This window comes from Pyrgilauda ruficollis, unplaced genomic scaffold (assembly GCF_017590135.1).
Source record: "Pyrgilauda ruficollis isolate IOZ18807 unplaced genomic scaffold, ASM1759013v1 scaffold189, whole genome shotgun sequence".
Taxonomy (NCBI): domain Eukaryota; kingdom Metazoa; phylum Chordata; class Aves; order Passeriformes; family Passeridae; genus Pyrgilauda; species Pyrgilauda ruficollis.
Window position 1 is genome coordinate 644,316 of NW_024517984.1, and position 27,453 is coordinate 671,768.

General features: G+C 65.5%; 2 protein-coding genes across 5 annotated transcripts; one reads left to right on the plus strand and one right to left on the minus strand.

The window, feature by feature from the left end:
- Nucleotides 1-4,711: 4,711 nt before the first annotated feature.
- On the plus strand, nt 4,712-20,730 carry COL1A1 (collagen type I alpha 1 chain). 2 transcript variants are annotated; one of them, XM_041465406.1, is made up of 51 exons: nt 4,712-4,906; nt 6,456-6,650; nt 6,783-6,817; nt 6,919-6,954; nt 7,494-7,586; nt 7,667-7,735; nt 8,951-8,995; nt 9,233-9,286; nt 9,475-9,528; nt 9,649-9,702; nt 9,812-9,865; nt 9,970-10,023; nt 10,121-10,165; nt 10,423-10,476; nt 10,583-10,627; nt 10,791-10,844; nt 11,099-11,197; nt 11,285-11,329; nt 11,409-11,507; nt 11,764-11,817; nt 11,909-12,016; nt 12,254-12,307; nt 12,495-12,593; nt 12,761-12,814; nt 12,896-12,994; nt 13,098-13,151; nt 13,626-13,679; nt 13,783-13,836; nt 13,943-13,996; nt 14,242-14,286; nt 14,379-14,477; nt 14,608-14,715; nt 15,061-15,168; nt 15,267-15,320; nt 15,430-15,483; nt 15,583-15,690; nt 15,798-15,851; nt 16,190-16,243; nt 16,472-16,633; nt 16,735-16,842; nt 16,938-17,045; nt 17,197-17,250; nt 17,344-17,451; nt 17,703-17,756; nt 17,874-17,981; nt 18,097-18,150; nt 18,311-18,418; nt 18,505-18,787; nt 19,759-19,949; nt 20,024-20,266; nt 20,338-20,730. In XM_041465406.1, the coding sequence occupies exons 1-51, from the start codon at nt 4,825-4,827 to the stop codon at nt 20,482-20,484; spliced, it is 4,362 nt and encodes a 1,453-aa protein (XP_041321340.1). In that variant the 5' UTR covers nt 4,712-4,824; the 3' UTR covers nt 20,485-20,730. The 2 variants fall into 2 exon arrangements, with proteins under 2 accessions (XP_041321340.1, XP_041321341.1); XM_041465407.1 differs by lacking the exon at nt 7,667-7,735 and adding an exon at nt 8,007-8,075 and having other exon boundaries at nt 4,718-4,906.
- Nucleotides 20,731-22,722: 1,992 nt separating this feature from the next.
- Nucleotides 22,723-26,605, minus strand: SGCA (sarcoglycan alpha). Of its 3 annotated transcripts, XM_041465430.1 has the most exons (9): nt 26,456-26,605; nt 25,859-26,008; nt 25,482-25,621; nt 25,336-25,408; nt 24,871-25,069; nt 24,571-24,733; nt 24,212-24,417; nt 24,019-24,045; nt 22,723-23,103 (listed from the first exon to the last, which is right to left on the minus strand). In XM_041465430.1, exons 1-9 carry the CDS (start codon nt 26,493-26,495, stop codon nt 22,920-22,922), a joined length of 1,182 nt encoding a protein of 393 aa, XP_041321364.1. In that variant the 5' UTR covers nt 26,496-26,605; the 3' UTR covers nt 22,723-22,919. The 3 variants fall into 3 exon arrangements, with proteins under 3 accessions (XP_041321364.1, XP_041321365.1, XP_041321366.1); XM_041465431.1 differs by lacking the exon at nt 25,859-26,008 and having other exon boundaries at nt 26,456-26,510; XM_041465432.1 differs by lacking the exons at nt 25,336-25,408; nt 25,482-25,621.
- Between the last annotated feature and the right edge of the window lie 848 nt (nt 26,606-27,453).

Here is a 27,453-nt window from a genome sequence, read left to right on the forward strand (position 1 = left end):
ATGGGGGAAGGAGCCCCCCAGGAGGGTCCAGCCCGGGGCTGTGCTGGTTCAGGGGTTCAGAAGGCCGGGATCAACTCCCCAAAAAGGAACCAGGGCTGGGTGTGAGGGATGAGCCCCCCAGGGGGGTCCCAGCCCTGGATGAGGGGGTGCAGATGGAGGGAAGGAGCCCCCCAGGAGGGGTCCTAGCCTGGATGAGGGGGTGCAGATGGGAAGAAGGAGCCCCCCAGGGGGGTCCCAGCCTGTATGAGGGGGTGCAGATGGGAGGTGACCCTCAGCTCCAGCTGTGGGGAGAATGTGGGGGCGCCGAGGGGGAAATGAGCCCCCCGGAGGGGTCCCCAGCCCCTGGGAGGGGTCACACCCCAGCTGGACCCATCCTGGCTGGATGGACTCCCCGAGCAGGACCAGCCCCCCCCTCAAGCCGGGGGTCCCCGGTGGGCACACGACCACCCCATGGCAGCCCCCCCCGGGGCCGGCGGTGCCCCCGGCGAGGGCGGCGCGCGGCGTTGGCATCCCGGAGGCCAATTTAAGCAATTTTCCCTGGAAATAGCCGGGGAGTCGCGGCCGTGATTACGGGGTTCTGCCCTGACGCCACAATTGAGGGCGCCGAGGGCCGGAGGCCACCAGGAATAGCCGGGGCGGTGCCGGGCTGCGGCCGCCGCGGGGGAAACTGAGGCACCGCGTCGCCCACCACGTCCCCACGGCAGGGTGACAAGCCGGCCCCCCGGCAGGGGGGAAAGGGGGGGGGGGGGGTCGGGTCTGAGCAGGGGGGTATCGGGGAACCCCCCCCCCCAACACACACACAGGGGGGTTTTGGTGGTGACCGGGTGGGTGTGTGAGGGGGGGACACCGCGCTGCCTTGGGGACATCGGCGGGGGTGGGGTCAGACACCTGCGTGTCACCACCTGGCAGGACACCGCCCTCGTCACCGCCGGGCGGCCACCAAGGGGGGGACACGGCCACCAAATTGGGGGGGACACAGCCACCAAACAGGGGGACACGGCCACCAAAGGGGCGGTCCTGCCCTCCCCCGAACCCCCCGCACCCCCTTTTTAGCCGCTTCCCTCCCAAAATGAGTGGGGGGCTGCCCCCCTTCATCCTCGTTCCCCTCCCCTCGGGGAAACCCCTGGCCCGGAGGATTTTTGGGGCAGCCACTGACATTTTGGGGCACCCATAAACTTTTGGGGCACCCCTGCGTTTTTGGGCAACCCGCAACTTTTTTTCCCCTCCCTTTTTTTTTTTTGGGAGGATCCCCCCAGTTTTTGGGGTGGTCCCCAAGTTTTTGGGGTGACCCTCTCCTTTTTGGGGTGGCTGCCTCCATCCTGACCCCTGTGGCCACACGCCCAGTTTGCACCAGTAAAAACCAGTCTGGAACACGTGGGAAGCACTCTGGGAGCCCCCCAAAAGCTGAGGGGGGGGCTGAGAGTGACACCCCCATCCCCAAGACCCCCAAGGAGAGGGGGGGTCCCCGGTGGGTGCACCCAAAATCCTGCAGGAGCCCAGGCCTGCACTCGGCATCTCTCACTCTGCTTCCGAGGATCCTAATGACTTTTCCAGCTTTTTTTTTTCTTCTTTTCATATTCTCCTTCTTTATTATTTTTTTTTTCTTATTCAAAGTGGGAATTCTTCCCTTTTCCCAGCCCCCAACCCCTTGTCCTGCATTCCTGGGGCGGGCGGCCCGGGGTTGATGAGGTGGCATCATCGGGGACAGGGCTGGGGACAGGGCTGGGACACTGGCGTGGCCCCACGGACACGCGTGGGCACAGGAGTGACCCCCACCCGGCCCCTCCTCCAGTGTGTTTTATTTAACATTTAAATTTAATGGCAGAGGAAAAAAAAAGTCTCCAAACGGGGGGGGGGAGGGGGGTGACGTGTCCTGTGTCCCCCCTCCCGTTATTTCATTGTTAAATTCACGGATTTGGGGTTTTTCTGAAGGAAGATCAGGGAACGTCCTGGTGGGAGCTCCTACTCTGACCTGGGGTCACTCTGCAGTGCTCCCAGTGCTCCCAGTGCTCCCACTGCTCCCAGTATTCCCAGTGCTCCCAGTGCTCCCAATATTCCCAGTATTCCCAGTGCTCCCAGTGCTCCCAGTATTCCCAGTGCTCTCAGTATTCCCAGTATTTCCAGTGCTCCCAGTGCTCCTAGTGCTCCCAGTGTTCCCAATATTCCCAGTGTTCCCAGTGTTCCCAGTGTTCCCAGTACTCCCAGTACTCCCAGTATTCCCAGTGCTCCCAGTATTCCCAGTACTCCCAGTGCTCCCAGTGCTCCCAGTATTCCCAGTACTCCCAGCCTCACACCATGCTGGGAGGGCAGGCAGGTGTGAGGGCTGAGCCCAGCTCTCTCAGAATTCCCGGAATTCCAATCCCGCTGCAAACCCTCAGCGCAGTGGCAGGCGGGACAAACTTCCAGCGCTCCCAGTGCTCCCAGCGCTCCCAGCGCTCCCAGTATTCCCAGTAACCCAGCGGAATTCCCAGCCCTCTGTGCCCTGGTGGGGGAGACAAGTGGAGGTGTGAAGGCCGAGCCCAGCGCTCCCAGTGCTCCCAGTATTCCCAGCATTCCAACCGGCTTTCAGCATAGTGGGGAGAGGGGGACAAATGGAGTGAGCCCAGTATTCCCATATTCCCAGTATTCCCAGGGCTCCCAGTGCTCCCAGTGCTCCACCGAGCCCTCAAGCTCTCAGCAAGTGACAGTGGGGACAAACAGAGCACTCCCAGTGCTCCCAGTACTCCCAGTGCTCCCAGTACTCCCAGTGCTCCCAGTACTCCCAGTGCTCCCAGTACTCCCAGTGCTCCCAGTACTCCCAGTGCTCCCAGTACTCCCAGTGCTCCCAGTACTCCCAGTGCTCCCAGTACTCCCAGTGCTCCCAGTACTCCCAGTGCTCCCAGTACTCCCAGTGCTCCCAGTACTCCCAGTGCTCCCAGTACTCCCAGTGCTCCCAGTACTCCCAGTGCTCCCAGTACTCCCAGTGCTCCCAGTACTCCCAGTGCTCCCAGTACTCCCAGTGCTCCCAGTACTCCCAGTGCTCCCAGTACTCCCAGTGCTCCCAGTACTCCCAGTGCTCCCAGTACTCCCAGTGCTCCCAGTACTCCCAGTGCTCCCAGTACTCCCAGTGCTCCCAGTACTCCCAGTGCTCCCAGTACTCCCAGTGCTCCCAGTACTCCCAGTGCTCCCAGTACTCCCAGTGCTCCCAGTACTCCCAGTGCTCCCAGTACTCCCAGTGCTCCCAGTACTCCCAGTGCTCCCAGTACTCCCAGTGCTCCCAGTACTCCCAGTGCTCCCAGTACTCCCAGTGCTCCCAGTACTCCCAGTGCTCCCAGTACTCCCAGTGCTCCCAGTACTCCCAGTGCTCCCAGTACTCCCAGTGCTCCCAGTACTCCCAGTGCTCCCAGTACTCCCAGTGCTCCCAGTACTCCCAGTGCTCCCAGTACTCCCAGTGCTCCCAGTACTCCCAGTGCTCCCAGTACTCCCAGTGCTCCCAGTACTCCCAGTGCTCCCAGTACTCCCAGTGCTCCCAGTACTCCCAGTGCTCCCAGTACTCCCAGTGCTCCCAGTACTCCCAGTGCTCCCAGTACTCCCAGTGCTCCCAGTACTCCCAGTGCTCCCAGTACTCCCAGTGCTCCCAGTACTCCCAGTGCTCCCAGTACTCCCAGTGCTCCCAGTATCCCCAGTACCCACGAACCCCCCATCCCCCCAGCACAGCGTGGGGGTCACCAGGGCTGAGCCCAGCTTTTCCCTGCCCCCGGCCCCATTTCCCAGCGCATTCCCCAAAAATCCCGAGCGGGGCGGCGGGAGCTCCCCCTCCCCCGGTGCCACATTGGCCGTGTCCCTCCCGCTCCGCTGCCGAGCTCCCGGCCCCGGCACAGGCGGGGATTTTTTTGGCTGTAATTACACCCTCCCCAAATTGCACGGTAGGTTGTGGATCATTGTCCAGGAGCTTTTGCTTTTTCCAACCAACGTGGCTCCTTCAAATGTGGAAACGGCCGTGGAGCCGTGCCAGGGGGGGAGCGAGGGGAGCGAGAGCAGCGAGGGGAAGGAAGGGAAAAGAGGGAAAGAAAGGGCTAAAAACACAAAGTGAGTGGGTTTGGGGGAGGGGTTTGGGGTGTCTGTGGTTCTTGGAGGGGCTTGGTGGTTGGGGTCCCTCAGGGGATGCTCTTGGGGACGGTCCAAGGGATGCTCTGGGGACTGCTGGCCTTGGCCTTGCACCATGCCGGGGTTTGGTCCCGCTGGGGGGTCCCCGATGGAAGCCCTGGGTGTGTTTTGGGGTGCCCCAGCTGTGGGGTGGCTGTCGGGGGGGTGGTAGAGCCCTGGTGCAGCCCCCGACGTTGCGTGGCACCGGGGGTCCCGAAGCGCCACGTGCCACATCGCCTGTCCCCACCCAGCCAGCCCCTGGGAGAACCCCCCAAAATCCCAACCCCCGCAAAAACCCGCACCCCAAAACCCCCCACCCCGAGCCCACTCCCAGCCGGGCAGCACACGCGTGTGCTCGCCCGCGTGTGCGTGTGCTCGCCCGTGTTTGCGTGTGCACGGCCACACGGCCCGGGGGAGGGGGGGGTGTGGGGGTGGTGGTGGGGGGGGCCGGGGGTGCCCCCCGACTCGCTGGGTGCCTCTGATTGGCCGAGGGGGCCGCCCAAAATCCGCTGCTCCAGCCGGGTCCCACCTCCCCGCGGCGGCGCACGGTATAAAAGGGCCGGAGGAGAAGCGGGCAAAGGGCAGTAGGAAGTTTCTGCTGGGGTCTGGATTTGGAGCTCCAGGGTTGGATCGGCCCCGTATGACCCCAAGCTAAGAACAAAAGAGACCCCAAAGAGTCTACATGTCTAATATTTAGACATGTTCAGCTTTGTGGATTCTCGGTCACTGCTGTTGATAGCAGCGACTGTCCTACTCGCCCGCGGGCAAGGAGAGGAAGACAGTGAGTAGTGGGCGCTGGGTGATGCTCCTCACCCCTCGGGACGCGGCTCTGGGGTGGCACCGACTCCCGCGGCACCGGCGACGCCCGGCCCGGCTGCCCTGGGGTGGGCAAGGAGGAACTCGGGCTGGGCGAGAGGAACAGAGAGGGGAATTAGGGGCGAAGTGGGGAAATGAGGGGGAAATGGCGAAAAAAAGAGACCAGGACTGGCGGGATTTGGGGTTGGGGGAAAAGGGGGTTAGGGGGCTCTGGGGGTGAGGAATCGGGGCGCCCTGCCAAGAGCGGGGAGGGAAGGAAGGGTGGAGAGGAGCCGGCGGGGAAGGAGGGAGCAGGGACGAAGGGGAGGAGGAGGAGGAGGAGGAGGCCGGGAAGGGAAAGGAAAGGGGGGAAAGAGCGCGGGAGACAGAAGAGGGGGGAGAGGAGGGAGAGGGGGGGGCCAGCCCCGGGATCTGCGAAAGCCATCAGGAAAGAATTAGAAAAGTCTCGGATGATTCATAAGCGAAATGTTTCGGCAGCCGGGGGAGCGGGGGCTGCCAGCGGCGCGGGCCGGGGGCACGGCCGGGGTCACCCCCCCGTGCCACGCCACGGCCCCCGTGCCCCGCTGCCACCTGCGCCAGGGGGACACGGGGGGACCCTGGGCCCGGCGCCCATCGCTTTTTGCCCAATTTTGTCCTTTTTTGGTGTTTTTTGGGGTGTTTTTTTTTTCTTAAATACATTTTTAATTATCATTATTATTTATTATTACTATTATTGTTATTATGCATTTTGAGCTGACAATACCCATCCCGCATTTCCCCTTCTCCATTTCCCATTCCCCGTTCTCCGTCCTGCATTTCCCATTCTACATTTTGCCCTTCCCATTCCCATTTTCCCTTTTTTTTTTTCCCCCAGAAGAATTTTGCATTTTCCATTCGCCTTTTTTTTTTTTTTACATCGTTTCCCCCCCGGTTTTTTTTTTTTTTTTTCTCTTTTTTTTTTTTTTTTTTTTTTACCCTTTTTACTTCTTTTTAATTTTTGATTGGGGAGTTCTTCCATCAGCTGGCGCAGCCCCTCTCCCCCTCCCCACTCCAGGACCCTTCCCCACCGTGGGGCCACCCCCGGGCCTGGCCGCTCGCCCTCCCCTCCCCTCCCCTCCCTCTCCACGCCCTCCTCCACTCTCTGGCCTCGCGTTCCCGATCCCATCTGGCCCGATCCAGCCCCACGGATCCAATTTCAGCCCAAATTCGGGGCCCGCCCGCCCCGTCCCGTCCGGTCCCGTCCCGTCCGTGTCCCCCCCCGACGGCTCCCGGGGACCCCTCCCCGTGCCTCGGGGGGTGTTTGCCTTGGCCCCGGCCGGTCCGAGCGAGCGGCTGCGGGGATTTTTTGTTTAAATTCCAGCCGATGTGGGAAGAGTTTATTGTGGAGCTTTTCCTGTGTCACCGCGCCGCGCTGATGAGAACCAGATGAAGGGAGAAGCGCTGCGGGAGCGGGGAGGGGGTGAAGGGAGAGGGAGGGGGGGGAGCCCGGCAGGCTCCGGGCCGCCCCTCCTGACGCTGCCACCGCCCCGTGCCAGTCCAAACCGGGAGCTGCATCCAGGATGGGCTCACGTACAACGACAAGGACGTGTGGAAACCAGAACCGTGCCAGATCTGCGTCTGCGACAGCGGCAACATCCTGTGCGACGAGGTGATCTGCGAGGACACCTCCGACTGCCCCAACGCCGAGATCCCCTTCGGAGAGTGCTGCCCCATCTGTCCCGACACCGACGGTATCGCGACATGCCCGCTGCGGGGTCCCGCCCCCCCCCAACTCGGGGGATCGGCGGGCTCGGTGTCCCCCCCCACCTGGGTGTGGGGTGGGTGATGCTGCTCTGCTCTGAACCCCCTTTTTGCCCCCACAGCCTCCCCTGCCTACCCAGAGAGTGCTGGAGTGGAGGTAAGGGCCCCCCAAAACGCAGCCCCCGGCACATCTCGCCACAGTCCCACCCCTGGGTTTGGAGCCCCCCTTCTCTAACCTGTTCTGTCTCTGCCCCGCAGGGTCCTAAAGGAGACACCGGCCCCAAAGGAGACAGGGTGGGTGTGCCCCCCCTCCCGCCGAGAGCCCCCTGCTCTGCAGGGACCCCAACCCCGCTGGGGTCACCCCTGTCCTGCTGGGGGTCACCCCAATCCTGCTGGAGTCACCCCAGTCCCGCTGGGGCTCACCCTAATCTCACAGAGGGTCACCCCAATCCTGCTGGGGCTCACCCCAATCCTACAGGGTTCACCCCCATCCCACAGGGGGTCACCCCAATCCCTCTGGGGCTCACCCCCATCCCACGGCGCTCACCCCAGTCCTGCTGGGGGTCACTCCCACCCCACAGGGCTGACCCAAATCCTGCTGGGACTTACCCCGAATCCCACAGGGCTCACCCCAATTGTGCTGGGACTCACCCCAATCCCACAGAGCTCACCCCAACTGTGCTGGGACTTACCCCAAATCCCACAGGGTTCACCCCAATTGTGCTGGGACTCACCCCAATCCCACAGGGCTCACCCCCACCCCACGGCTCTCACCCCCACCCTACGGTGCTCACCCCCACCCCATGGCGCTCACCCCTCTCTTCTCTCCCCAGGGACTGCCCGGCCCCCCCGGCAGAGATGGAATCCCCGGCCAGCCCGGACTCCCGGGCCCCCCCGGCCCTCCCGGCCCCCCCGGCCTCGGCGGAGTGAGTGTGGGGGGGTCCCTGGTGGCGCAGCCCCCCCGGGGGTCCCTGCCCCGCTCACCCCCCGCTCTCCCTCCCCGCAGAACTTCGCTCCCCAGATGTCCTACGGCTACGACGAGAAGGCTGGAGGCATGGCCGTGCCCGGGCCCATGGTGAGCTGGGGACACGGGGGACACCAGGGGACACAGGGGACATCAGCTGGTGGGGGGAGAGCTGGGTGAGGGGACAGGACAGGAGTGGTCCCTGTGCTGGTGATGTCACCGAGCACCAGGATGTGGCAGGGCCCGGCCAGCCCGGACTCCCGGGCCCCCCCGGCCCTCCCGGCCCCCCCGGCCTCGGCGGAGTGAGTGTGGGGGGGTCCCTGGTGGCGCAGCCCCCCCGGGGGTCCCTGCCCCGCTCACCCCCCGCTCTCCCTCCCCGCAGAACTTCGCTCCCCAGATGTCCTACGGCTACGACGAGAAGGCTGGAGGCATGGCCGTGCCCGGGCCCATGGTGAGCTGGGGACACGGGGGACACCAGGGGACACAGGGGACATCAGCTGGTGGGGGGAGAGCTGGGTGAGGGGACAGGACAGGAGTGGTCCCTGTGCTGGTGATGTCACTGAGCACCAGGATGTGGCAGGGCCTGGAGGGGATGGGGACAGGGATGGGGCAGGAATGGGGACAGGGATGGGGACAGGGATGGGAACAGGGATGGGGCAGGAATGGGGACAGGGATGGGGCAGGGATGGGGACAGGGATGGGGCAGGGATGGGACAGGGATGGGGACAGGGATGGGACAGGGATGGGGACAGGGATGGGGTGACAACAGAGACAGGGAATGTGTGGGGACTGGACAGGGACAGAGCCAGGGACAGGTTGGTGATGGGGACAGGGATGGGGTGGCAGTGGGGACAAGGAATGGGTGCAGGTGGGAACAGAGGTGACGACTGGGTGTTGGGGTGGCAGTGGGGACAGGCAATGGGGACAGGCAATGGGGACAACGGGGACAGGCGATACTGACAAGAAAATAGGGACAATGGAGACAGGCAATAGGGACAATAAAATAGGGACAGTGGGGACAGGCAATAGGGGCAGGGATGGGGTGACAATGGTGACAGGCAAGGGTCAGCATTGGGGACAAGGGATGGGGTGGGAGGGGGTGGCAATGGGGACAAGGAGGGGGTGGCAATGGGGACAGGGAGGGGGTGGCAATGGGGACAGGAAGGAGGTGGCTTTGGGACAGTGGTGGGGACAAGGTGAGGACAGCAGGGGGAAAGTGGTGGGGTGGCAACAGGGCCCAGTGTGTGCAGCAGTGGGGTGGTGATGGGGACAGGGACAGGGACAGGGTGACAAGGCACCACTGATGACACTTTCTCTTCTCCCCAGGGCCCAGCTGGTCCCCGTGGTCTCCCCGGCCCTCCCGGTGCTCCCGTGAGTGTCACCTCTTCCTGTCCACTTGGGTTTGGGGACAAACAGCCCCCAGGGCTCCTCTGGGGTGTGGGGGCACAGGTCAGAGGGTGTCACACCTTTCCTGACAGCGACAGAAGCGCGTGGGGACAAAGCCCTGGTGCCACCACGCGGGGGGACACCACCACTGCCACTGGGGGATCCAGGCCCAAGCTTCTCACTTTCTGACTCATTTTTTACCCTTTATTTTTTTCCCCACAGGGTCCTCAAGGTTTCCAAGGTCCCCCTGGTGAACCTGGAGAGCCTGGTGCTTCTGTGAGTGCTGTCACCTGCCGATGTCCCCTGGGGATGGGGACACCGCTGCTGCTGCCAGCCCTGGCTGTGGCCACACTGTCCCACGGCAGTGGGGCTGGCAGGGCCTGGCACTGCCCGGGGCGGGTGGCAGGGTGACAGGGGGTAGCTGTCACCTCAGCACCCTCATGCCTGTCCCCCTTCTCTCCTAGGGTCCCATGGGCCCCCGAGGTCCCGCTGGCCCCCCTGGCAAGAACGGAGATGACGTAAGTGACCTGACCACGGGGTCCCCCCCTTTGGGGCCTGGTGGCCCTGCCAGCCCCCCCAGGTGAGCAGGAGCTGCCTGGCTTGGGGGCATGCCACCGAGGCCGTGTCCTTGTCCTCAGGGTGAAGCTGGCAAGCCTGGCCGCCCTGGAGAGCGGGGTCCCCCCGGCCCCCAGGTGAGACACACGAGGGGACACCCCCAGCTGTCCCCTCCTCGGGGACAGGGTGCTCTGGTGTGGGGACAGCCCCCCCAGAGCCTCCATCACCACCTCCCGTTTCCCCCAGGGTGCTCGAGGTCTCCCCGGAACCGCCGGCCTGCCAGGCATGAAGGGACACAGAGTGAGTCCCCCTCCCGTGCTGGTGACACTCAGGGGACGAGGGACCCCTGACCTCACCCAGGGTCCCCTCCTGACCCCCTACCCCTTCTCTCTGCTCCCCCCCAGGGTTTCAGTGGTCTGGATGGTGCCAAGGGTGAGCCTGGACCTGCTGGCCCCAAGGTGAGGAGTGGTGGCGGTGTCACTGCTGGCCTGGCAATGTCCCCGCTGTCCCCTGCTCCCTGCAGAGCAGGTCCCTCACGGTGTCCTTCCTCCTCAGGGAGAGCCCGGCAGCCCCGGAGAGAACGGAGCTCCTGGGCAGATGGTGAGTGCTGGAGCCAGGGGGGTGTGGGGGGTTCTGTCTTTTTGGGGACAACGATGGGGGTGACACCAGTGGGGACCCAGCTCCTGCTCAGGGATCCACCAGGGAATGGGGTGGGAGGGGTTGAACCCCTTGGGAACGTCACCGTGGGCAGCAGGGGGGGCACAGGGAGGGGAGGAGGATCAGAAAGGGGAAGTGTTCATCCCGGTGACCCAAACGTGTCCTAAACGTGTCCTAAACGTGTCCTGTCCCCTCCCCAGGGTCCTCGTGGTCTTCCCGGTGAGCGAGGCCGTCCCGGCCCATCTGGCCCCGCTGTGAGTATTTGGGATGGGCAGGGCTGCGACCCCTGCCCGGGCACGGGGTTCTGGAGGTCACCTGTGCCACCCGTGAGCGTTGCTGACGCTGTCCCTTGTCCCCCAGGGCGCTCGTGGCAATGACGGCGCTCCCGGTGCTGCTGGTCCCCCCGTGAGTACCCCCGACCCCCGGTCCCTTCCCCCTCCTCGGGAGGGGGATCCCATCCCGGCTGCCCCCGTGGGGACTCCTGGCCGGGATCCAGGGGGGCTCTGCTGCCTGGGGATCCCCCCGTGCCCGGGATCCCCCTCTGAGCCGAGCCCCCTCTCCCGTTTAGGGTCCGACTGGTCCCGCTGGTCCCCCCGGCTTCCCCGGTGCCGCTGGTGCTAAGGTAGGGCCTGCCCTGCTCCGCGGGGCTGGGGGGCACTGGGAGCGTGGGCTGGGCAGGGAAGGGGTCTCTGAGGCCGAAAAGCCCAGGCTGGCACTGCCTGGGACAGTGGCACCCGTGGGGACATCCCCAGCGTGTCCTGGGCACCTCTCCTGGCTGTGCCACGGAGGGAAGGAGCCGCGGGTGGAACCAGCCCTGAGGGGGTCAGGGCAGCCCTGGCGCTCACGGCTCTTCCTCCTCCTCCTCTTCCTCCCCAGGGTGAGACCGGTCCCCAGGGAGCTCGTGGCAGCGAAGGTCCCCAAGGTGCTCGCGGTGAGCCCGGTCCCCCCGGCCCTGCTGGCGCTGCCGGTCCTGCTGTAAGTGACATCCGAGGGCTCCCTGTCCTTTGGCCTCGCGTCCTGCCAGCCCCGCCGTGACCTTCCTCTTCCTCCTTCTCTCCGCAGGGCAACCCCGGTGCTGACGGCCAACCCGGTGCCAAGGGCGCCACCGTGAGTGTCCCCCGCGTCCCCTCCGGCCGGGCCAGGAAGGGTTGAGCCCCTTCCTCACGGCCTCCCGTGCCTCTTGCAGGGCGCTCCCGGCATCGCTGGCGCTCCCGGCTTCCCCGGAGCCCGCGGTCCCTCCGGACCCCAGGGTCCCAGCGGCGCCCCCGGCCCCAAGGGTAACACCGTGAGTATCCCCGGGCTGCTGCGCTGCCCCTTCCCGGCCTGCGAGCCTTCCCTCCGCCCCGGGACGCTTTTTCAGCCCCACCCGGAGGAGCCTCCCGAGGTGTCCCCCCGGTCCCTGCAGCCCCGCCAGGCCCGGGTGCTGCAGGGGGTGGCAGATGCTGCGCCCTTGTCCCTCCGAGGGCTCATCGGGCGTGGCTAGGGGCTCGCTCTGCTCCTCAATCCGTTGTTAAGGTTTTTCTCTCTTCTCTCTCTTCCAGGGTGAGCCCGGTGCTCCAGGCAACAAGGGTGACACCGGTGCCAAAGGCGAACCCGTGAGTGACCCCCCGATGTGGCCCTGGGGGCGCTGCCCCTGCTGGCTCCGGCCCTTCCCGGGGGTCTTCATCCCTCCGCGTCCTTCCCCAGGGTCCCGCTGGTGTCCAAGGCCCCCCCGGCCCCGCTGGAGAAGAAGGCAAGAGAGGAGCCCGTGGTGAGCCCGGCCCCGCTGGGCTGCCCGGCCCCGCTGGCGAACGCGTGAGTAGCAGCGTCCCTGTCCCCACGCCCATGTCCCTGTCCCCACGCCCATGTCCCTGTCCCCACCCTCGCCCTCCCCCCGTGTCCAGCGGCTGAACCTCGCGCGTGTTTGGGGACCCCGCGGTGGCATCCCCGGCCCCTTCAGGCTGCTCCCACTGGTGGCCGTGTCCCGCTCTGGCACACGGCCCCCCGAGGTCCCCCGGTGTCCCCACACTGACCGTGCCGTGTCCCCCTCAGGGTGCTCCTGGCAGCCGCGGTTTCCCTGGCGCCGATGGTATCGCCGGTCCCAAGGTGGGTGTCCGCGTCCGTCTGCGGGACAAAGTGGCCTCAGCTCGGCCCCGGGGACTCTGGCCGCTGTCACCTGTGCCCGCACAGTGGCCACAGCGGCTCCGAGTCGCTGCCACCCGCGGGGACACGGCTCTGTGCCGGTCCCCGGCTGCTGTCCCGCAGCTGGATCACCCCTGTCCCCCCTTCCCAGGGTCCCCCCGGCGAGCGCGGCTCCCCCGGCCCCGTTGGCCCCAAAGGATCTCCTGGTGAAGCTGGACGCCCCGGGGAACCCGGACTCCCCGGTGCCAAGGTGAGCGGTGACACGGTGACACGGTGACACGGAGCCGCAGCAGCACGGCCGCAGGGCTGTCCCGCTCTCTGTGCGGAGGAGGAGGAGCCGCTCTCCAGGACGCTCCCGTTCTCTGGAGCATCCCCTGGAAGCGCTGAGCTCCTGACCCCCCTCCCTCTGCCCCGCAGGGTCTGACTGGAAGCCCCGGGAGCCCCGGTCCCGACGGCAAGACCGGCCCCCCTGTAAGTTGTCCCCGCTGATGTCCCCTCCTCCCCTGGCTCGCCACGGGCCCGGGCTAAGGCGGCGCTGGCTCCCCCCGACAGGGTCCCGCTGGTCAAGACGGGCGGCCCGGCCCCCCCGGCCCCCCCGGAGCCCGAGGCCAGGCCGGCGTGATGGGATTCCCCGGTCCCAAAGGTGCTGCGGTGAGTGCCACCCTCCCCGGAGCCACCCTGCTCCCTGGGGACACCCCCGGGACCTGTCCCCGGTCCCCGGTGTCGCCAGGGGCTCATCCTGCTCTGGTTTTAGGGCGAGCCCGGCAAACCCGGCGAGAGAGGAGCTCCCGGTCCCCCCGGCGCCGTGGTGAGTGTGGGAGGGGGGAAAACAGACAGCCTGGGGAGGTGACAAGGGAGGGTGAGCCCCGTGTGAGGTGACAGAGAGGGTCACCACAGTGTGGGGTGGCAGGGAGGGTGACAGAGAGGGTCACCATGTTGTGGGGTGGCAGGGAGGGTGGCAGGGAGTGTCACCCCAGTGTGGGGTGGAAGGAAGGGTGACAGGGAGTGTCACCCCAGTGTGGGGTGGCATGGGTGGGAGTGGGGGGTGGGAATGGGGTTGGAATGCAGGCTGAGGGGCCGAGGCTGCCAGGGAAGGCTCCCGCAGCGGGATGAGGTGTTGGGATCCCGTCCCGGTGGCTCCGCTGGAGCGGGGACAGCGGTGACGTGGCCGCGGTGTCTCCCGGCCTTCGAAGGATCCCGCGGCCGTGTCCGGGCCCAGCTCGGGGGGGGCACGGAGCCCTGCGGGGGCAGCTCTGAGCACCCTCCTCTCCCTCCTGCCCAGGGCGCTGCTGGCAAAGATGGTGAAACCGGTGCCCAAGGTCCCCCCGGCCCCACCGTGAGTATCCCCCAGCCCGCGGCCACCCACGGTCACACCCGGCCACCGGACAAAGGCCTCGGGAGCCACCTGCCCCCCTCCATGCCTGTCCTGTGTCCCCCAGGGTCCCGCTGGAGAAAGAGGTGAACAAGGTCCCGCTGGTGCTCCCGGCTTCCAGGTGAGGGGTGTCCCCTCCCCGGCAAGGGGACAGAGCACCCAGAGCATGGGTGACATTGTCCTTGTCCCCTCCGTGGTGGCTCACGGCTCCTCTTCTTCCTCCCCAGGGTCTGCCCGGCCCCGCTGGCCCCCCTGGCGAGGCTGGCAAGCCCGGTGAGCAGGTGAGTGTGGGCACTGGGGACTCTCCTGTCCCCTCCCCATCATCCCTGTCCCTGTCACACCGGGGCTGCTGCTGCTGCTGGGGTCCCCCCAGGGCACCCCCAGGTGCTCCATGCAGTGGGGGAGCAGTGGGAACCCCAGCCCTGCCCAGGGAATGAGGAACTCCTCGGGCACCCCGGGGTCCCCTCTGCCTGTCCCTGGTGCCACCTGTTCCTCTCTGACTTGTCACCCTGTCCCTCCCGCTCAGGGTGTCCCCGGAGACGCCGGAGCCCCCGGTCCCGCTGGTGCCAGGGTAAGCTGAACCCCCATGTCCCCCCAAAGTGGGCACCCCAAAGTGCTGCACAGGCCCTGACGGGCTCGGCCCTGTCCTGCCTCCCTCCCCAGGGTGAGAGAGGATTCCCTGGAGAGCGCGGTGTCCAAGGTCCCCCCGGTCCCCAAGGTCCCCGTGGTGCTAACGGTGCTCCCGGTAACGATGGTGCTAAGGTAGGTGCCAGGCTGGGCATGACGCTGTGCCCAGCTTGTGGGGCACAGCTGGGAGGGTGGCTGTGGATTTGAGGCCGGGATGGATTTGCCGAGCCGGGGTCTCACTCATCCCTGCTCTGCCTCGTTCCAGGGCGATGCTGGTGCTCCCGGAGCCCCCGGGAACCAGGGGCCCCCCGGTCTGCAGGGAATGCCCGGAGAGCGTGGTGCTGCCGGCCTGCCAGGCGCCAAGGGTGACAGAGTACGTGTCCCCAAACCCCTTGTGTCCTCAGAACGCTGCTGACCCCCTTGGTTACCTGCTCCCCACCACCTCTGTGCCCCCTCATCTTCCCCTCGGGGCTGGGTGTGCCCCCGAGCTGAGGCTGGTGGGCAGCAGCGTCCTGGGCAGGGGATGCTCTGTGTCACATCTGTCCCCATCCCTTGGGGACAATCCCTCGCTGAGAGCCCTGCTCCTGTGAGGAGGAGGAGGAGGATGGTGCCAGCCCGTTCCAGGAAGGATGAAGAACCGGGGATGTCTCAGCGCAGAGAGGGGTGAACCCCCCCAAGGGACCTGTCCCCGTAACCCCCCCCTGTGTCCCTCCCTCAGGGTGACCCAGGTCCCAAAGGTGCTGATGGCGCTCCTGGCAAGGACGGTCTCCGTGGCCTGACCGGTCCCATCGGCCCCCCCGGCCCCGCTGGTGCTCCTGGTGACAAGGTGGGGACATCCCGCAGGGACAGATGTGTCCAGGCAGTCACCTCCACCTCCTCGGCCCAGCCCTGATCCCTTTGTTCTGTTTTCCTCCCCTTTTCCAGGGTGAAGCCGGCCCCCCCGGCCCTGCTGGTCCCACTGGTGCCCGTGGTGCTCCCGTAAGTGTCCCCCCCCCCTCGGTGATGGCCCTGCCACGGGTGGCCGCTCCTTGGTGGCCCTGGTGGCCGTCCCCTGCTTGTCTCAGCCGTTCCCTCCCATCTCCTCCAGGGTGACCGCGGCGAGCCCGGCCCTCCCGGTCCTGCTGGATTTGCTGGCCCCCCCGTAAGTGCGACAGGCTGTCCCCCTCTGCCCGGGGGTCCGCTCCTGCCCCCCAGGGTGGCTCGGAGCCCCCCGGGCTGACACCGGCCCCGTGTCCCGCAGGGCGCTGACGGCCAGCCTGGTGCTAAAGGTGAAACTGGGGATGCTGGAGCCAAGGGTGACGCCGGTCCCCCCGGCCCCGCTGGCCCCACTGGTGCTCCTGGACCTGCTGTAAGTGCCCCCCTCAGCCCCCCGCACTGCCCGGAGTGCAGCTCCACAGCTCAGCTCACCGCTGTCTTCCTCCTCTTCCTCCTCTTCCTCCTCTTCCTCCTGCCCAGGGTGCTGTTGGTGCTCCCGGTCCCAAAGGTGCTCGCGGCAGCGCTGGACCCCCTGTAAGTACCGGGCTTGTGGGGAAGGGGCGCTTGGGGGAGTCTGGGGGCACCCCCGGCTGGGAACAACCCCGAGGAGCTTTAACTCTGCCTCTGCTCCCCCCACACCGCGGGGCACCTCCAGCCCTGCACCCCCAAAATCATCTGGGGATGGAGTGGGGTGGCTTCATCCCAGCAGAGGGAAAAGGGGGGGGGTTGCCTTTACACCCCCAAAATTAGCCCCTAGGTGAGCGCTTTCCCTCTGACCACCAGCCCCGGGGTTCCCCACGGTGACTCCCAGCCAGGGGAGTCCCCTGGCCCTCGGATCCAGCCCCACTGACTGCAGCTCTCCTCCCTCCCAGGGTGCTACTGGTTTCCCTGGTGCTGCTGGAAGAGTTGGACCCCCCGGCCCCTCTGTGAGTACCCCTGGAGGGGAGATTTTGGGGGGCTGGAGCTGGGGAGAGGGGACGGGAGACTCTGGGGACAGGGGACAGGAGGCTCTGGGAACACAGAACAGGAGGCCCAGCACAGGACGGTGCTGCACGTGGCCGCCCTGTCCCACTTGGCACCGGGACACCCCTGGCCGCCCTTCAGCTGGCAGCGGGGGGGTCCCGGCCTGACGGCATCGCCTCCCCCCCGCTCAGGGTAACATCGGCCTGCCCGGCCCTCCCGGCCCCAGCGGCAAGGAAGGCGGCAAAGGACCCCGCGGTGAGACCGGCCCCGCTGGCCGCCCCGGAGAACCGGGACCCGCCGGTCCCCCCGGCCCCCCCGGCGAGAAGGGAGCCCCCGGCGCTGACGGCCCCATCGTGAGTGACCCTCTGCTGGACCCCTCTGCTCGTCGCTGTCCCCTCCGTGGTGAGGGTGGCGGCCACCGCAGCCCCCGCTGAGGCTCCGTTTGTCCCCGCAGGGCGCTCCCGGCACGCCCGGACCCCAAGGTATCGCCGGCCAGCGCGGTGTGGTCGGTCTGCCCGGCCAGAGAGGCGAGCGAGGCTTCCCTGGGCTGCCCGGCCCCTCCGTGAGTACCGGGGGGCTCCCGGCAACCGCAGGCTCTGTCACCCCCCCGGGGTGGCCGTCCCACGGTGTCCGAGCCCTCGTTGTGTCCCCCCGCAGGGTGAACCCGGCAAACAAGGTCCCTCCGGCTCCCCCGGCGAGCGCGGCCCCCCCGGCCCCATGGGCCCCCCCGGTCTGGCCGGACCCCCCGGAGAAGCCGGACGTGAGGTGAGAGTCCGTGGCCACCACCGGGGCTTGGGGGCACGGACCCCCGTGCTGAGGGTGTGCCCGCTCAGGGCACGGATGGGCACCGTCCGTGGGGGGCTGTGAGACCCCCCGTGTCCCCCCCACCCCTAACGAGGGTCTCTGCTCCCCGCAGGGCGCTCCCGGTGCTGAAGGTGCCCCCGGCCGTGACGGTGCTGCTGGTCCCAAGGTGAGCGGGCTCTGAGCGGGGGGCGGGAGGGGTGATGGGGTTGTGCTGGCCCGCACTGACCTCTCCTCTTCCTCTTCTTCCTCCTCCTCGCAGGGCGATCGTGGTGAGACCGGCCCCGCCGGCCCCCCTGGTGCTCCCGGTGCCCCCGGTGCCCCCGGCCCCGTCGGTCCTGCTGGCAAGAACGGAGATCGCGGTGAGACCGTAAGTGATGCTCTGCGCGGAGCCCCCCCGCACCCCCCGGCCCGGGGACACCCAGAAAGGAGCCGGCTCCGGGGCTGGCCCCGGGCTCTGCCGCTGGAAGGGCAGAGGTGCCACCGCCCTGCAAAGGGCGATCTCAGAGGTGTCACCGCCCCACTGAGGGGTTCCTGAGCATCTCAGGGTGGTTCTGCCCCGAGCCAGCAGCAGCAGGAGGTGCAGGATGCTCTAACCTGTCCCCTTCTCTCCTGTCCCAGGGTCCCCAAGGTCCCGCTGGCCCCCCTGGTCCTGCTGGTGCTCGTGGTCCTGCTGTAAGTGATGTTCTGCTCTGCCCTCCTCGGTGTCTCTGTGCCCCCACAGGTGTGGGGACAGTGACTGGCCAGGACGCCGCTCAACTCATCTTCCTGCTCCTCCTCCTCCTCCTGCAGGGTCCCCAAGGTCCCCGTGGTGACAAAGGTGAAACCGGTGAACAGGGTGACAGAGGCATGAAGGGTCACAGAGGCTTCTCCGGTCTCCAGGGCCCACCTGGTCCTCCCGTAAGTCCCGCGGGGTGACGGTGGCCCCGGGTGCTGCCACACGTCCCGGAGGCAGCGCGAGCTGCTGATGTCACCTCTGATGTCGCCTCTTCTTCTTCCTCCTCGACTGTCACAGGGCTCTCCTGGTGAACAAGGTCCTTCTGGTGCTTCCGGTCCCGCCGGTCCCCGAGTGAGTCCCGGGATGAGCTGCGCCATCCCCCCGCGGCCGTGGCACCGCAGGGGGGCGGGGGGTCCCCACGGCCAGCGGCATTCCCGCGGGGTCGTGGCTGGGGGCTGGAGGCTCTGCCGAGGCCACACGGCCGCGCTCACGCTTTTCTCCCGTCCCGCAGGGTCCCCCCGGCTCCGCTGGTGCTGCTGGCAAGGACGGTCTGAACGGGCTGCCCGGTCCCATCGGTCCCCCCGGCCCCCGCGGCCGCACCGGCGACGTCGGTCCCGTCGTACGTCCCGAGCAGTTCGCCCTCCCAGAGCCGCCCGCCTTCAGCGCCCGCTCCTCCTTCACCATCCTCCTCCTCTCCTCCCGCAGGGTCCCCCCGGCCCCCCCGGGCCCCCCGGTCCTCCCGGCCCTCCCAGCGGCGGCTTCGACTTCAGCTTCCTGCCGCAGCCGCCCCAGGAGAAGGCGCACGACGGCGGCCGCTACTACCGGGCCGACGACGCCAACGTGATGCGCGACCGCGACCTGGAGGTGGACACCACCCTCAAGAGCCTGAGCCAGCAGATCGAGAACATCCGCAGCCCCGAGGGCACCCGCAAGAACCCCGCCCGCACCTGCCGCGACCTGAAGATGTGCCACGGCGACTGGAAGAGCGGTCGGTGTCGCCCCGGTCCCCGCCGGCCCCCTCGGGGCTGTCACCCCGTCTCTGTCCCCTCTGCTGCTGCTCGGCTCTGTCCTTCTTCCGCCTCCCGGTGTTCCTCGTGTGTCCTGTCTCTCCTGTCTGCCCTCCCCTCCATCCTCCCTGCTCCGTCCCTCTCCTGTTTGCTTCCCTTCTTCTTCCTCTTTTCCTGCTCCACGCTCCGCCCCCAGCTCCCTCCTTTGCCTTCCTCACCTCCCTCCTCATTCCCACGGCTCCTTCTCACCTTCCTCCCCTCATCCTCAGCCTCTCCCATCCCTCCATCCTCTGCTCCTCAGCTCCATTCCCCATCCCCTGGGGCTGTTCCTCACCTTCATCCTTCATCCCTGCTGGCTCTTCCTCACCTCTTCCCTCCTGAATTCTCCTTACCTCCATCTCTCTGGCTGTTCCTCACCTGTTCCATCCCCCTGACTGTTCCTCACCTGTTCCATCTCTCTGATTGTTCCTCACCTGTTCCATCCCTCTGGCAGTTCCTCACCTGTTCCATCCCTCTGGCAGTTCCTCACCTGTTCCATCTCTCTGGCAGTTCCTCACCTGTTCCATCCCTCTGGCTGCTCCTCACCTGTTCCATCCCTCTGGCAGTTCCTCACCTGTTCCATCCCCCTGGCTGTTCCTCACCTGTTCCATCCCCCTGGCTGTTCCTCACCTGTTCCATCCCTCTGGCTGTTCCTCACCTGTTCCATCCCCCTGGCTGTTCCTCACCTGTTCCATCTCTCTGGCTGTTCCTCACCTGTTCCATCCCCCTGACTGCTCCTCACCTGTCCCCTCCCTCTGGCTGCTCCTCAGCTCCATTCTCCACCCCCTGGGGCTGCTCCTCACCTTCACCCTTCATCCCTCCAGGCTGTTCCTCTCTCCCATCCCCCTGGCTGTCCCTCCCCTCTCCTGACCCTGTCCCTGTCCCTGTCCCTGACCCGTCCCTGTCCCCTCAGGCGAGTACTGGATCGACCCCAACCAAGGCTGCAACCTGGACGCCATCAAGGTCTTCTGCAACCTGGAGACGGGCGAGACGTGCGTGTACCCGACGCAGGCGTCCATCGCCCGCAAGAACTGGTACCTCAGCAAGAACCCCAAGGAGAAGAAACACGTCTGGTTCGGCGAGTCCATGAGCGACGGCTTCCAGGTGGGCGCGGGGGCCACGGGGTGGGGACGAGGGGCCGGGGGAACCCGCCGGTGACCGACGTCCCCCTCGCGCAGTTCGAGTACGGCGGCGAGGGCTCCGACCCGGCGGACGTGGCCATCCAGCTGACCTTCCTGCGCCTCATGGCCACCGAGGCGGCCCAGAACGTCACCTACCACTGCAAGAACAGCGTGGCCTACATGGACCAGGCCAGCGGCAACCTGAAGAAGGCTCTGCTGCTGCAGGGCGCCAACGAGATCGAGATCCGCGCCGAGGGCAACAGCCGCTTCACCTACGGCGTCACCGAGGACGGCTGCACGGTGAGTGCCGGGGGTGGCGCGGGATTTGGGGACCCGCTGGGGACGGGGGGGTGACGGTGGTGTCCCCACAGAGTCACACGGGCGCCTGGGGCAAGACAGTGATCGAGTACAAGACGACGAAGACCTCGCGCCTGCCCATCATCGATTTGGCTCCTATGGACGTCGGCGCTCCGGACCAGGAATTCGGCATCGACATCGGCCCCGTGTGCTTCTTGTAACCCCGGACGATGCCCCACGCGTGACAGGAGAGAGTAATAATAATGATAAAAATAATAATAATAAAAAAAACACCAAAAAAAAAAAACTTGCCAAAAAAAAAAAAAAAAAAAAAGGAGAAAATTTCACATGGACTTGAATTTGTGTCGGTTTCTATCCAGCGTCTCTAAAACAACTCCGGTTGCGTTGCCGTAAGAGAAAAACCTCAAAAACACTCCCAGAAAAAAAAAAAAAAAAAAAAAAAAAACAATTAACCCCCCCAAAAAATATTAAAAAAAAAANTGTGTTCCCGAAAAAAAAAACCCCAAAAAACCCCCCAAAAAAAAAAAAAAAAAAAAAAAAAAAAAGCATTCAACCCCCCCAAAAAATATTAAAAAAAAAAAAACCAAATAAATGACTTTTTCAAACAAAATCACCAGGAAGTGGGTTCGCTTGCTTGCCCCCCCTCATTCCTCAGCCCCGGAGATGCCAAAGCTCAGCTCAGCTCCCCAAAGGGTCCCCGAGCCCCCCGGGACCCCCAGGCCCCCTCCCCGCCAGCCCCTTCGCTTCTTGCATCTCATTAGAATTTTAATTTTTGCTGTGAGGAAGATGTTGAACTCCTGGCTAGAATTTGCTTTTTCTCCCTTGTTTTCCCTCTTTCTCTCCCCTCTCCTCCTTATTTTTTATTTGGATAATGCAGATTTTGAATTCTCTCCATTTCCTTTTGTTCTGGTTATTTTTTTTTTTTATCGTGGTTTTTTTTGCTTCGTTTTGCTCGTTGTTTGTTGTTCATTTTATTTTCATTCAGGCAGCAAAACCAATTCACTCCCAAGCCGCGGAGCAGCTCCGGCCCTGCGCTGACGGCCCTGTCCGGATGGCTACCTCACCACTCTCGGGGTGTTTCATCTTCTTTTTGAGTCTGAATTTTGGGGTTCTTTTTTTGGTTTTTAGCTTCTTTTGGAGCTTTTCAGCCGTGCCGGGACTTTCCTGCCAGGTTCAGAGCAAAGGTGCTAATTTCCCTCTCCTCGTATCCCACCCCTTTTTTTCTCTCTTTGGTTGCTGTCTTGTTCTCTTATTTTCCTTTGGAGGTTTCTTTCCCTCAGGATTTTTATCCTGTTTTTTGGGATTTTTTTTTAATTATTATTTTAAAATATTCTCTTTAATTTTGGCCCCGGAACACCCAACCCCGGGACCGCCTGGTGCTACAACCTCCAAAGAGGTCTCAGCTTGCTCTGTTGTAATCCCCCTCTATTTTATGCTTTATTTCCCTCCTTTTTTTTTTTGTTTTTTTTTTTTTCCTGCTGCTCAGCTCCACTGGGGAATTTTCCAAAGGTGCTACTCCCCCCTCCTACCCCCACCTCACCGCCCCACGAGCAAATCCCGCAAAGCAAGAGGCATCAAACTCCAAGGGGAAAAGGAATAAATCGATTTTTCCAGGCGGAGCAGGTGGAACTTCAGCTCCGCTCTCATCTTCCATTAGCTTTTTCTCCATCCATCCATCCATCCACCCATCCATCCATCATCCATCATCCATCCCTCCATCCATCCCCGCATCCTCCCCGGGCACGGAGGGCCACGAACCCACTCCCTTTGCCGGGCCCAGCTCCAGTTTTTCCCCAGGGTTTTGTACCTACTTTGTATGATGTATTATAATAATAATTAATTAATGAAGTGATTAATAATTTTAAAGCGGTTCGGGGGTTTTCTTCTTTTCTAATTTTTTTTTTTTTAATTTTTTTTTTTTTTTTTTTTTTTTGAAATGGATAATTTTTTTTTTTTTTTTTTCTCTCTGACTGCTGAAATAAAGGCATGTGAAATGATCCAAACCAACCTCGGGCTGCTCTGCGTCGCTCTCGGGGGGCTCGGGGGTTGGGGGGCTCCTGGCTGGGCGATGTTGGGAATTCCTCCTTCCCGATCCCGCTCTCGTCCTGGCCGATCCCGCTCTGCTCGCGGCGAGTTCTGCGCTCCGCTCCCTGCCCGTGCTCCCTCCTCCTCCTCCTCCTCCTCCTCCTGTCCCAGCCCCCCCATCCCGGGATGAGGGGGGAGGAAAGAAGGGGAGGGGGTTGCGATGGGTTGGGTGTCCCCCCTCTTTGTCGCAATCCCGCTGCCCTGTCCCCCCACGGGGCTGGGGGGGGGGGTCACTCGGAGCCACCCCAGTCTTTGTTTGGGGGGGGCGGGGGTTGTGAGTTTTGATTGCGGGGGGTCGTGGCTGAGCACCCCCAAACCTAGCCGGTAAATAAAGCAGAAAAGCCTCATTTCATCATCGAATCCTCAATTTATGCAGCAAAATTCACCCGAAAGCGGCGACACCCCAAATCCTCCGGGCAGAGCCCAGCCGGACCCGCACCTCCTCCTCCTCCTCCTCCTGCTCCTCCCTGCGGGGGTTTTATCCCCCCAAAACCCACCCCGGACACGCCGTTCCCAGCTCTGGCGTTGTCCCCGCGGCTCGGGGGTCCCCTCAGGGTGGGAGCAGGGGGGCGCGGGCCCCTTGGCGAGCGCTGGCCATGGGGTCGGAGCGCTGGCCCGTGCGGACGTTGAACATGGGCAGCGTGGAGAGCGGCCGGGGCACGTCCCGCCGGCCGGCCATGAGCCGCAGCTCCCGCGTGTCCCCCAGGATGGAGCTGTGATGGACCAGCTGGATGCTGCGGGGACAGCGCGGCATGGAGCCCGGCCCCCCTCAGGATCCCCTCCTTGGGGGTCCCTGTGCCGGCGGTGGGGTCAGAGCAGATGGTGTTTTGGGTGCGCGCCCCGAAATTGGGATTTTCATCCCTTTAAATGAGGGTCTGCAGCCTGTCACTGGGATCTGCAGCCTGTCACTGGGGTCTGCACCCCCAAAATGAGGGTCTGCGCCCGGTCTCTGGGGTCTGCACTCCCAAAATGAGGGTCTGCACCCCGTCTCTGGGGTCTGCACCCCGTCTCTGGGGTCTGCAGCCTGTCACTGGGGTCTGTTCCCCATCACTGGGGTCTGCTCACCCTTCAGTGGGGTCTGCACCCTGTTACTGGAGTCTGCTCACCCTTCAGTGGGGTCTGAATGCCGTTATTGGGGTCTGCACCCCAAAATGAGGGTCTGCAGCCCGTCTCTGGGGTCTGCAGCCTGTCACTGGGGTCTGCACCCCGTCACTGGGGTCTGCACCCCATCACTGGGGTCTGCTCACTCTTCAGTGGGGTCTGAATGCCGTTATTGGGGTCTGCACCCTCAAAAGTGAGGGCTGAACCCCGTCACTGGGGTCTGTGTGTCGTTTCTGGGGTCTGCCCCTCATCTTTGGGGTCCCCTCCCTGCCCGGGGTCCCTCAGAGGCTGTCACAGAAGTGAAGCAGCTCCTTGTGCCCCACCCCCCGTGTCTGAGAAGGGTTTTGGGGGGCCCCAGGGGTGCAGGGGGCTGGAAGGGGCCCCTTTGGGGCAGGGGGACCTTCAGGGCTCCATGGCACCCCCAAAGAGCCGATTGCTCCTGTCCCCTTTTCCTGCCCGCCCTGTCCCCACGCTTGGCCACAAAAAAGCCCCCCAAAGCAGCCCCCCAAAGCAGCCCCCAGCACCCCCACAGCTCAACCAGGACTCACTCAGACGTCTGCAAATCCCGTTTTTCCCTACAAAACAGAAGAAAAAAGGAAAAAAAAACCCGATATTTATGGTGAGAAGGGCTCTCACCCCCCCCGGGCTGTCCCGGGGTCACAAAAATCGGGGAAGGGACACCCGGGCCGGGGTCCCCGTGGCCTGGCAGGGTGAGGGGACCCCCCCAGCCCCCCGACTCACACTCCCTCCCTGCGGCAGCACATGAGGTGGCCGAGGAGCAGGCACAGCAGCGCGGCCACCGCCAGCGGCACCAGCAGCGTCACCAGGAAGGAGGGCAGCAGCTCCCGGGGGGCGACCTCGCTGGGGGGCTCGAAACCCCCCCCCTCGTCCAGCACCCCCGGCCCCCACTCCGGCCCCGGCGTGCTGGGGCTGGGCCCCACCTGCAGGGACACAGGAGAACGTTGGGGAACACAGGGGGACACAGGGGACACAGGGGATTATGGGGACACATGAGAGAACATGGGGGACACGGGGGACATGGGGGGACACGGGAGGACACAGGGGGACACAGGGGACACAGGGGGACACGGGGGTCTCACCAGGGTGAGGTTGCACCAGCGGATGGAGAAGTGGGGGGCGAAGGTGTCGTAGCAGGAGGCGAGGGGACGCTGGCCTTGGTGACAGCGGGAGCGGCTCTGCGGGGACACGGCCGCCACCAGGCACGGCGAGAAGGGGCTGTGGGAGCCCACCTGGACGTACACCCTGGCGACAGCGACCCCAAACCCGGCCCCGGTGAGGAGAGGGCCACGCTCACCTCCACCGCTGCTGCGAGGTGATCCCAAAACCCCCGCGGGGGGTCCAGCATGTCCCCGGGACCCCCCCCCCGGCGCTGCCCGTACCCCTCTTTGCGACCCTCGATGGGCAGCGGGACGCGGCCACCGCGGTCCAGGGCGGAGGTGACATTGATGACGTGCAGGTCCCCGCGGTCCCAGAGCCCGGCCGCGGCCTCCAGGAACATCTCCCGCGCCGCCTCCGGCAGCAGCTCCTCCACGTCCCTGTTCCCCACCAGGAACTCGGCCTGGAACGGCGCCTCCCCACCTGCAGGGACAGGTGGCACCCGTGGGGACACCCCGTGGCCACCGCGGGGCCATCCCAGGGGGTTTGGGGTGCTCCAGCCATACCTGGGGCGGGGGTGACACCGATGAACAGGGGAACACGGGGACACAAGGGACACAGGGGAACATGGGGGGACACGGGTGACACGGGGAATGCCTGCACACCTGCAGGGACAGGTGGCACCTGTGGGGACACCCCGTGGCCACCGCGGGGCCATCCCGGGGGGGTTTGGGGCTCTCCAGCCATACCTGGGGCGGGGGTGACACCGATGACGAGGCGCTGGCTCGCGGTGGCGAAGGTGCGCCGGTTGTAGGCCAGCACCTGAGGGGACAGAGGGGACATCTGGCATGGGCCAGCCGTGCTCGTGGCCCCCCCCCCGGAGCCCGGGCCGTACCTGGAGGCGGTGGGTGCCCAGCTCGGGGGGCAGCGGGCAGCCGTACAGGAAGCCGGGCTGGCCGGGACCGCGCTGGGCCAGGCGCAGCCACCGCGGCAGGTCCGGCCGCTCCCACAGGTGGGCACGGAAGGTCACGGGGGCTGCGGGGACACGGGCACTGCCAGGGGGTCCCCACAAAGGGATCGCCCCTGGGGGTGCTGCTCCACTTCTGAGCTGGGACCCCAAACAGAGGGGAGCCCTCAAGGGGGAGCCCAAAGCAGTGGGAGCCCCAAAGGGGACAGACGGACGGACAGACAGCACAGCTGGGGGGTTCCGGAGGGGGTCACTGGGCAATGCCCCCCTTTTTGCCATCCCCAGTCCCCCGGCCTGGCCCTCACCATCGTCATCCTCGCTGCCGCTGAAGGCCTCCAGGAACGGCTCCCGCTCCAGCTCGTGCACGAAGATGGCTCCGGTCTCGGCGGAGACGCGGAGCTCGGGGAGGACGTGGTGCTCGGGGACAGTGGCCGAGGACACCCCCAGGGCCAGGGCTGTGGCCACACACCGGGCTGGAGCCAGGGCTGCGACCGTGGCCCCTCCCTGCCTCAGTTTCCCCAGCGCCTACAGACCCCTGGGACTCTCAGAGGGGCAGGAACGTGTCCCCGCAGTGCCAGGTGTCCCCAGAGCGGGAGGAGGTTTAGGGGGGACAGGGACAGAACAGGGTCAGGGCTGGGGCAAGGCAGGGGACAGGATGGGATGGGGACAGGGGCAGGATGGCCCCGGCACCCTCCCCGGCCCTGGTGTCACACAGAAGTCCCACTCATTGTCCCCGCAGTGTCCCAGCCCCCGTGGCACCGGGACAGGGTGGCTTTTTTTAGCTCCTCCCTGGACACCCCCAGCTCGCTGCACCCCCTGTGTCCCCCCCCACTTTGGGGTCTCCCCTCCGCTCCCCCCAGGCTCGGCCGTGTCCCCCGGGGGGTGACAGGGCTGTCACTCGCCTGCCAGCACCCAGAGCCGGAGCAGCTCGGGGCCCTCCATGTCCGCGGCGCCGGGAGCGGGGCCAGCGCTGATTGACGGAGGCAGCGGGGCCGGGGGGGCCCTCGGGGGGGTCCCACAGGGGACACCCCTCCACCGCCACCTCCTGTCACCAAGGCACGGCGCTCCGGGGCTGCCCAGGGGCTCCCGTGTCCCCCCGAGGTGTCCCCAGGGTGGGTTTGTCCCAGTGCCCCCACTCGGGGGTAGCGGGGTGGCGGGGGGGGACACTTGGGGACACCTGGGGACAGCCGAGACCCCCCGGCATGGCCACCAGCGAGACGGGAAGACGCGTGTGCGCTGCGTGGGGACGGTGACACGAGCGGGGGGCGCTGGGACAGAGGGGGGTGGCAGCTACGGGGACCTGGGGGGGGCCATGGCAGCGGCGGAAGGGGAAGGGGAGGGGAGGGGGTGGTCGTGGGGGGCCGCCCCCCCGTGTCACGTCACGCCTCGTCACGCACAAAGGGCCGGAGGTGCCGTGGGTGACACGGGGAGGGGACAATCACACATCTGCGGGGTCCTGCTGCCCCCTCACTGTGACCAGGGGTGTTCCCTGTTCCCCCCCTCCCCCCGCAGCAGGGACCCCAACACAGCCCCGGGGGTGGGGTCTGCCCCCTCGCCCTCAGGCACTCAATGTGAGGACAAAAAATGCAAATAATCCCCCCAAAATATCCCCCGGCTGTGCAGAAAGGGGGGGGGGCACACTGTACCCCCCAGTCCGGGCCCTTGTCACAGTGTCCCCTCCTGCCACCACTGCCAGGGATGTGCTGCACCCCCGGAGGGGTTGAGGGGGACATCGGGGTCCTGTGGGGACACCGAGGGACAGCGGGGCCGGGGGGGCTTTGGGCGTGGGGAGGGGAGTGGGGGACAAGTGGGTAAAACTGGGGGGACACAGGGACGGGAGCGGGGACACGGGGACAGAGCCGGGAGGGGCACAGGGACAGGATGGGGGACAGGGGTAAAA

What these genes read in the sequence shown, in the direction of transcription:
- COL1A1 (XM_041465406.1), top strand. Translation starts at nt 4,825, where the DNA reads ATGTTCAGCTTTGTGGATTCTCGGTCACTGCTGTTGATAGCAGCGACT. An exon ending in ACGGAGCTCCTGGGCAGATG is followed by an intron (nt 10,166 to 10,422) that starts GTGAGTGCTGGA and finishes TCCCCTCCCCAG; the next exon opens with GGTCCTCGTGGTCTTCCCGG. An exon ending in CTGGTGCTCCTGGTGACAAG is followed by an intron (nt 15,169 to 15,266) that starts GTGGGGACATCC and finishes CCCCTTTTCCAG; the next exon opens with GGTGAAGCCGGCCCCCCCGG.
- SGCA (XM_041465430.1), bottom strand. Translation starts at nt 26,495, where the DNA reads ATGGAGGGCCCCGAGCTGCTCCGGCTCTGGGTGCTGGCAG. An exon ending in TGGGCACCCACCGCCTCCAG is followed by an intron (nt 25,409 to 25,481) that starts GTACGGCCCGGG and finishes CTGTCCCCTCAG; the next exon opens with GTGCTGGCCTACAACCGGCG. An exon ending in CGGTGTCACCCCCGCCCCAG is followed by an intron (nt 25,070 to 25,335) that starts GTATGGCTGGAG and finishes CTGTCCCTGCAG; the next exon opens with GTGGGGAGGCGCCGTTCCAG.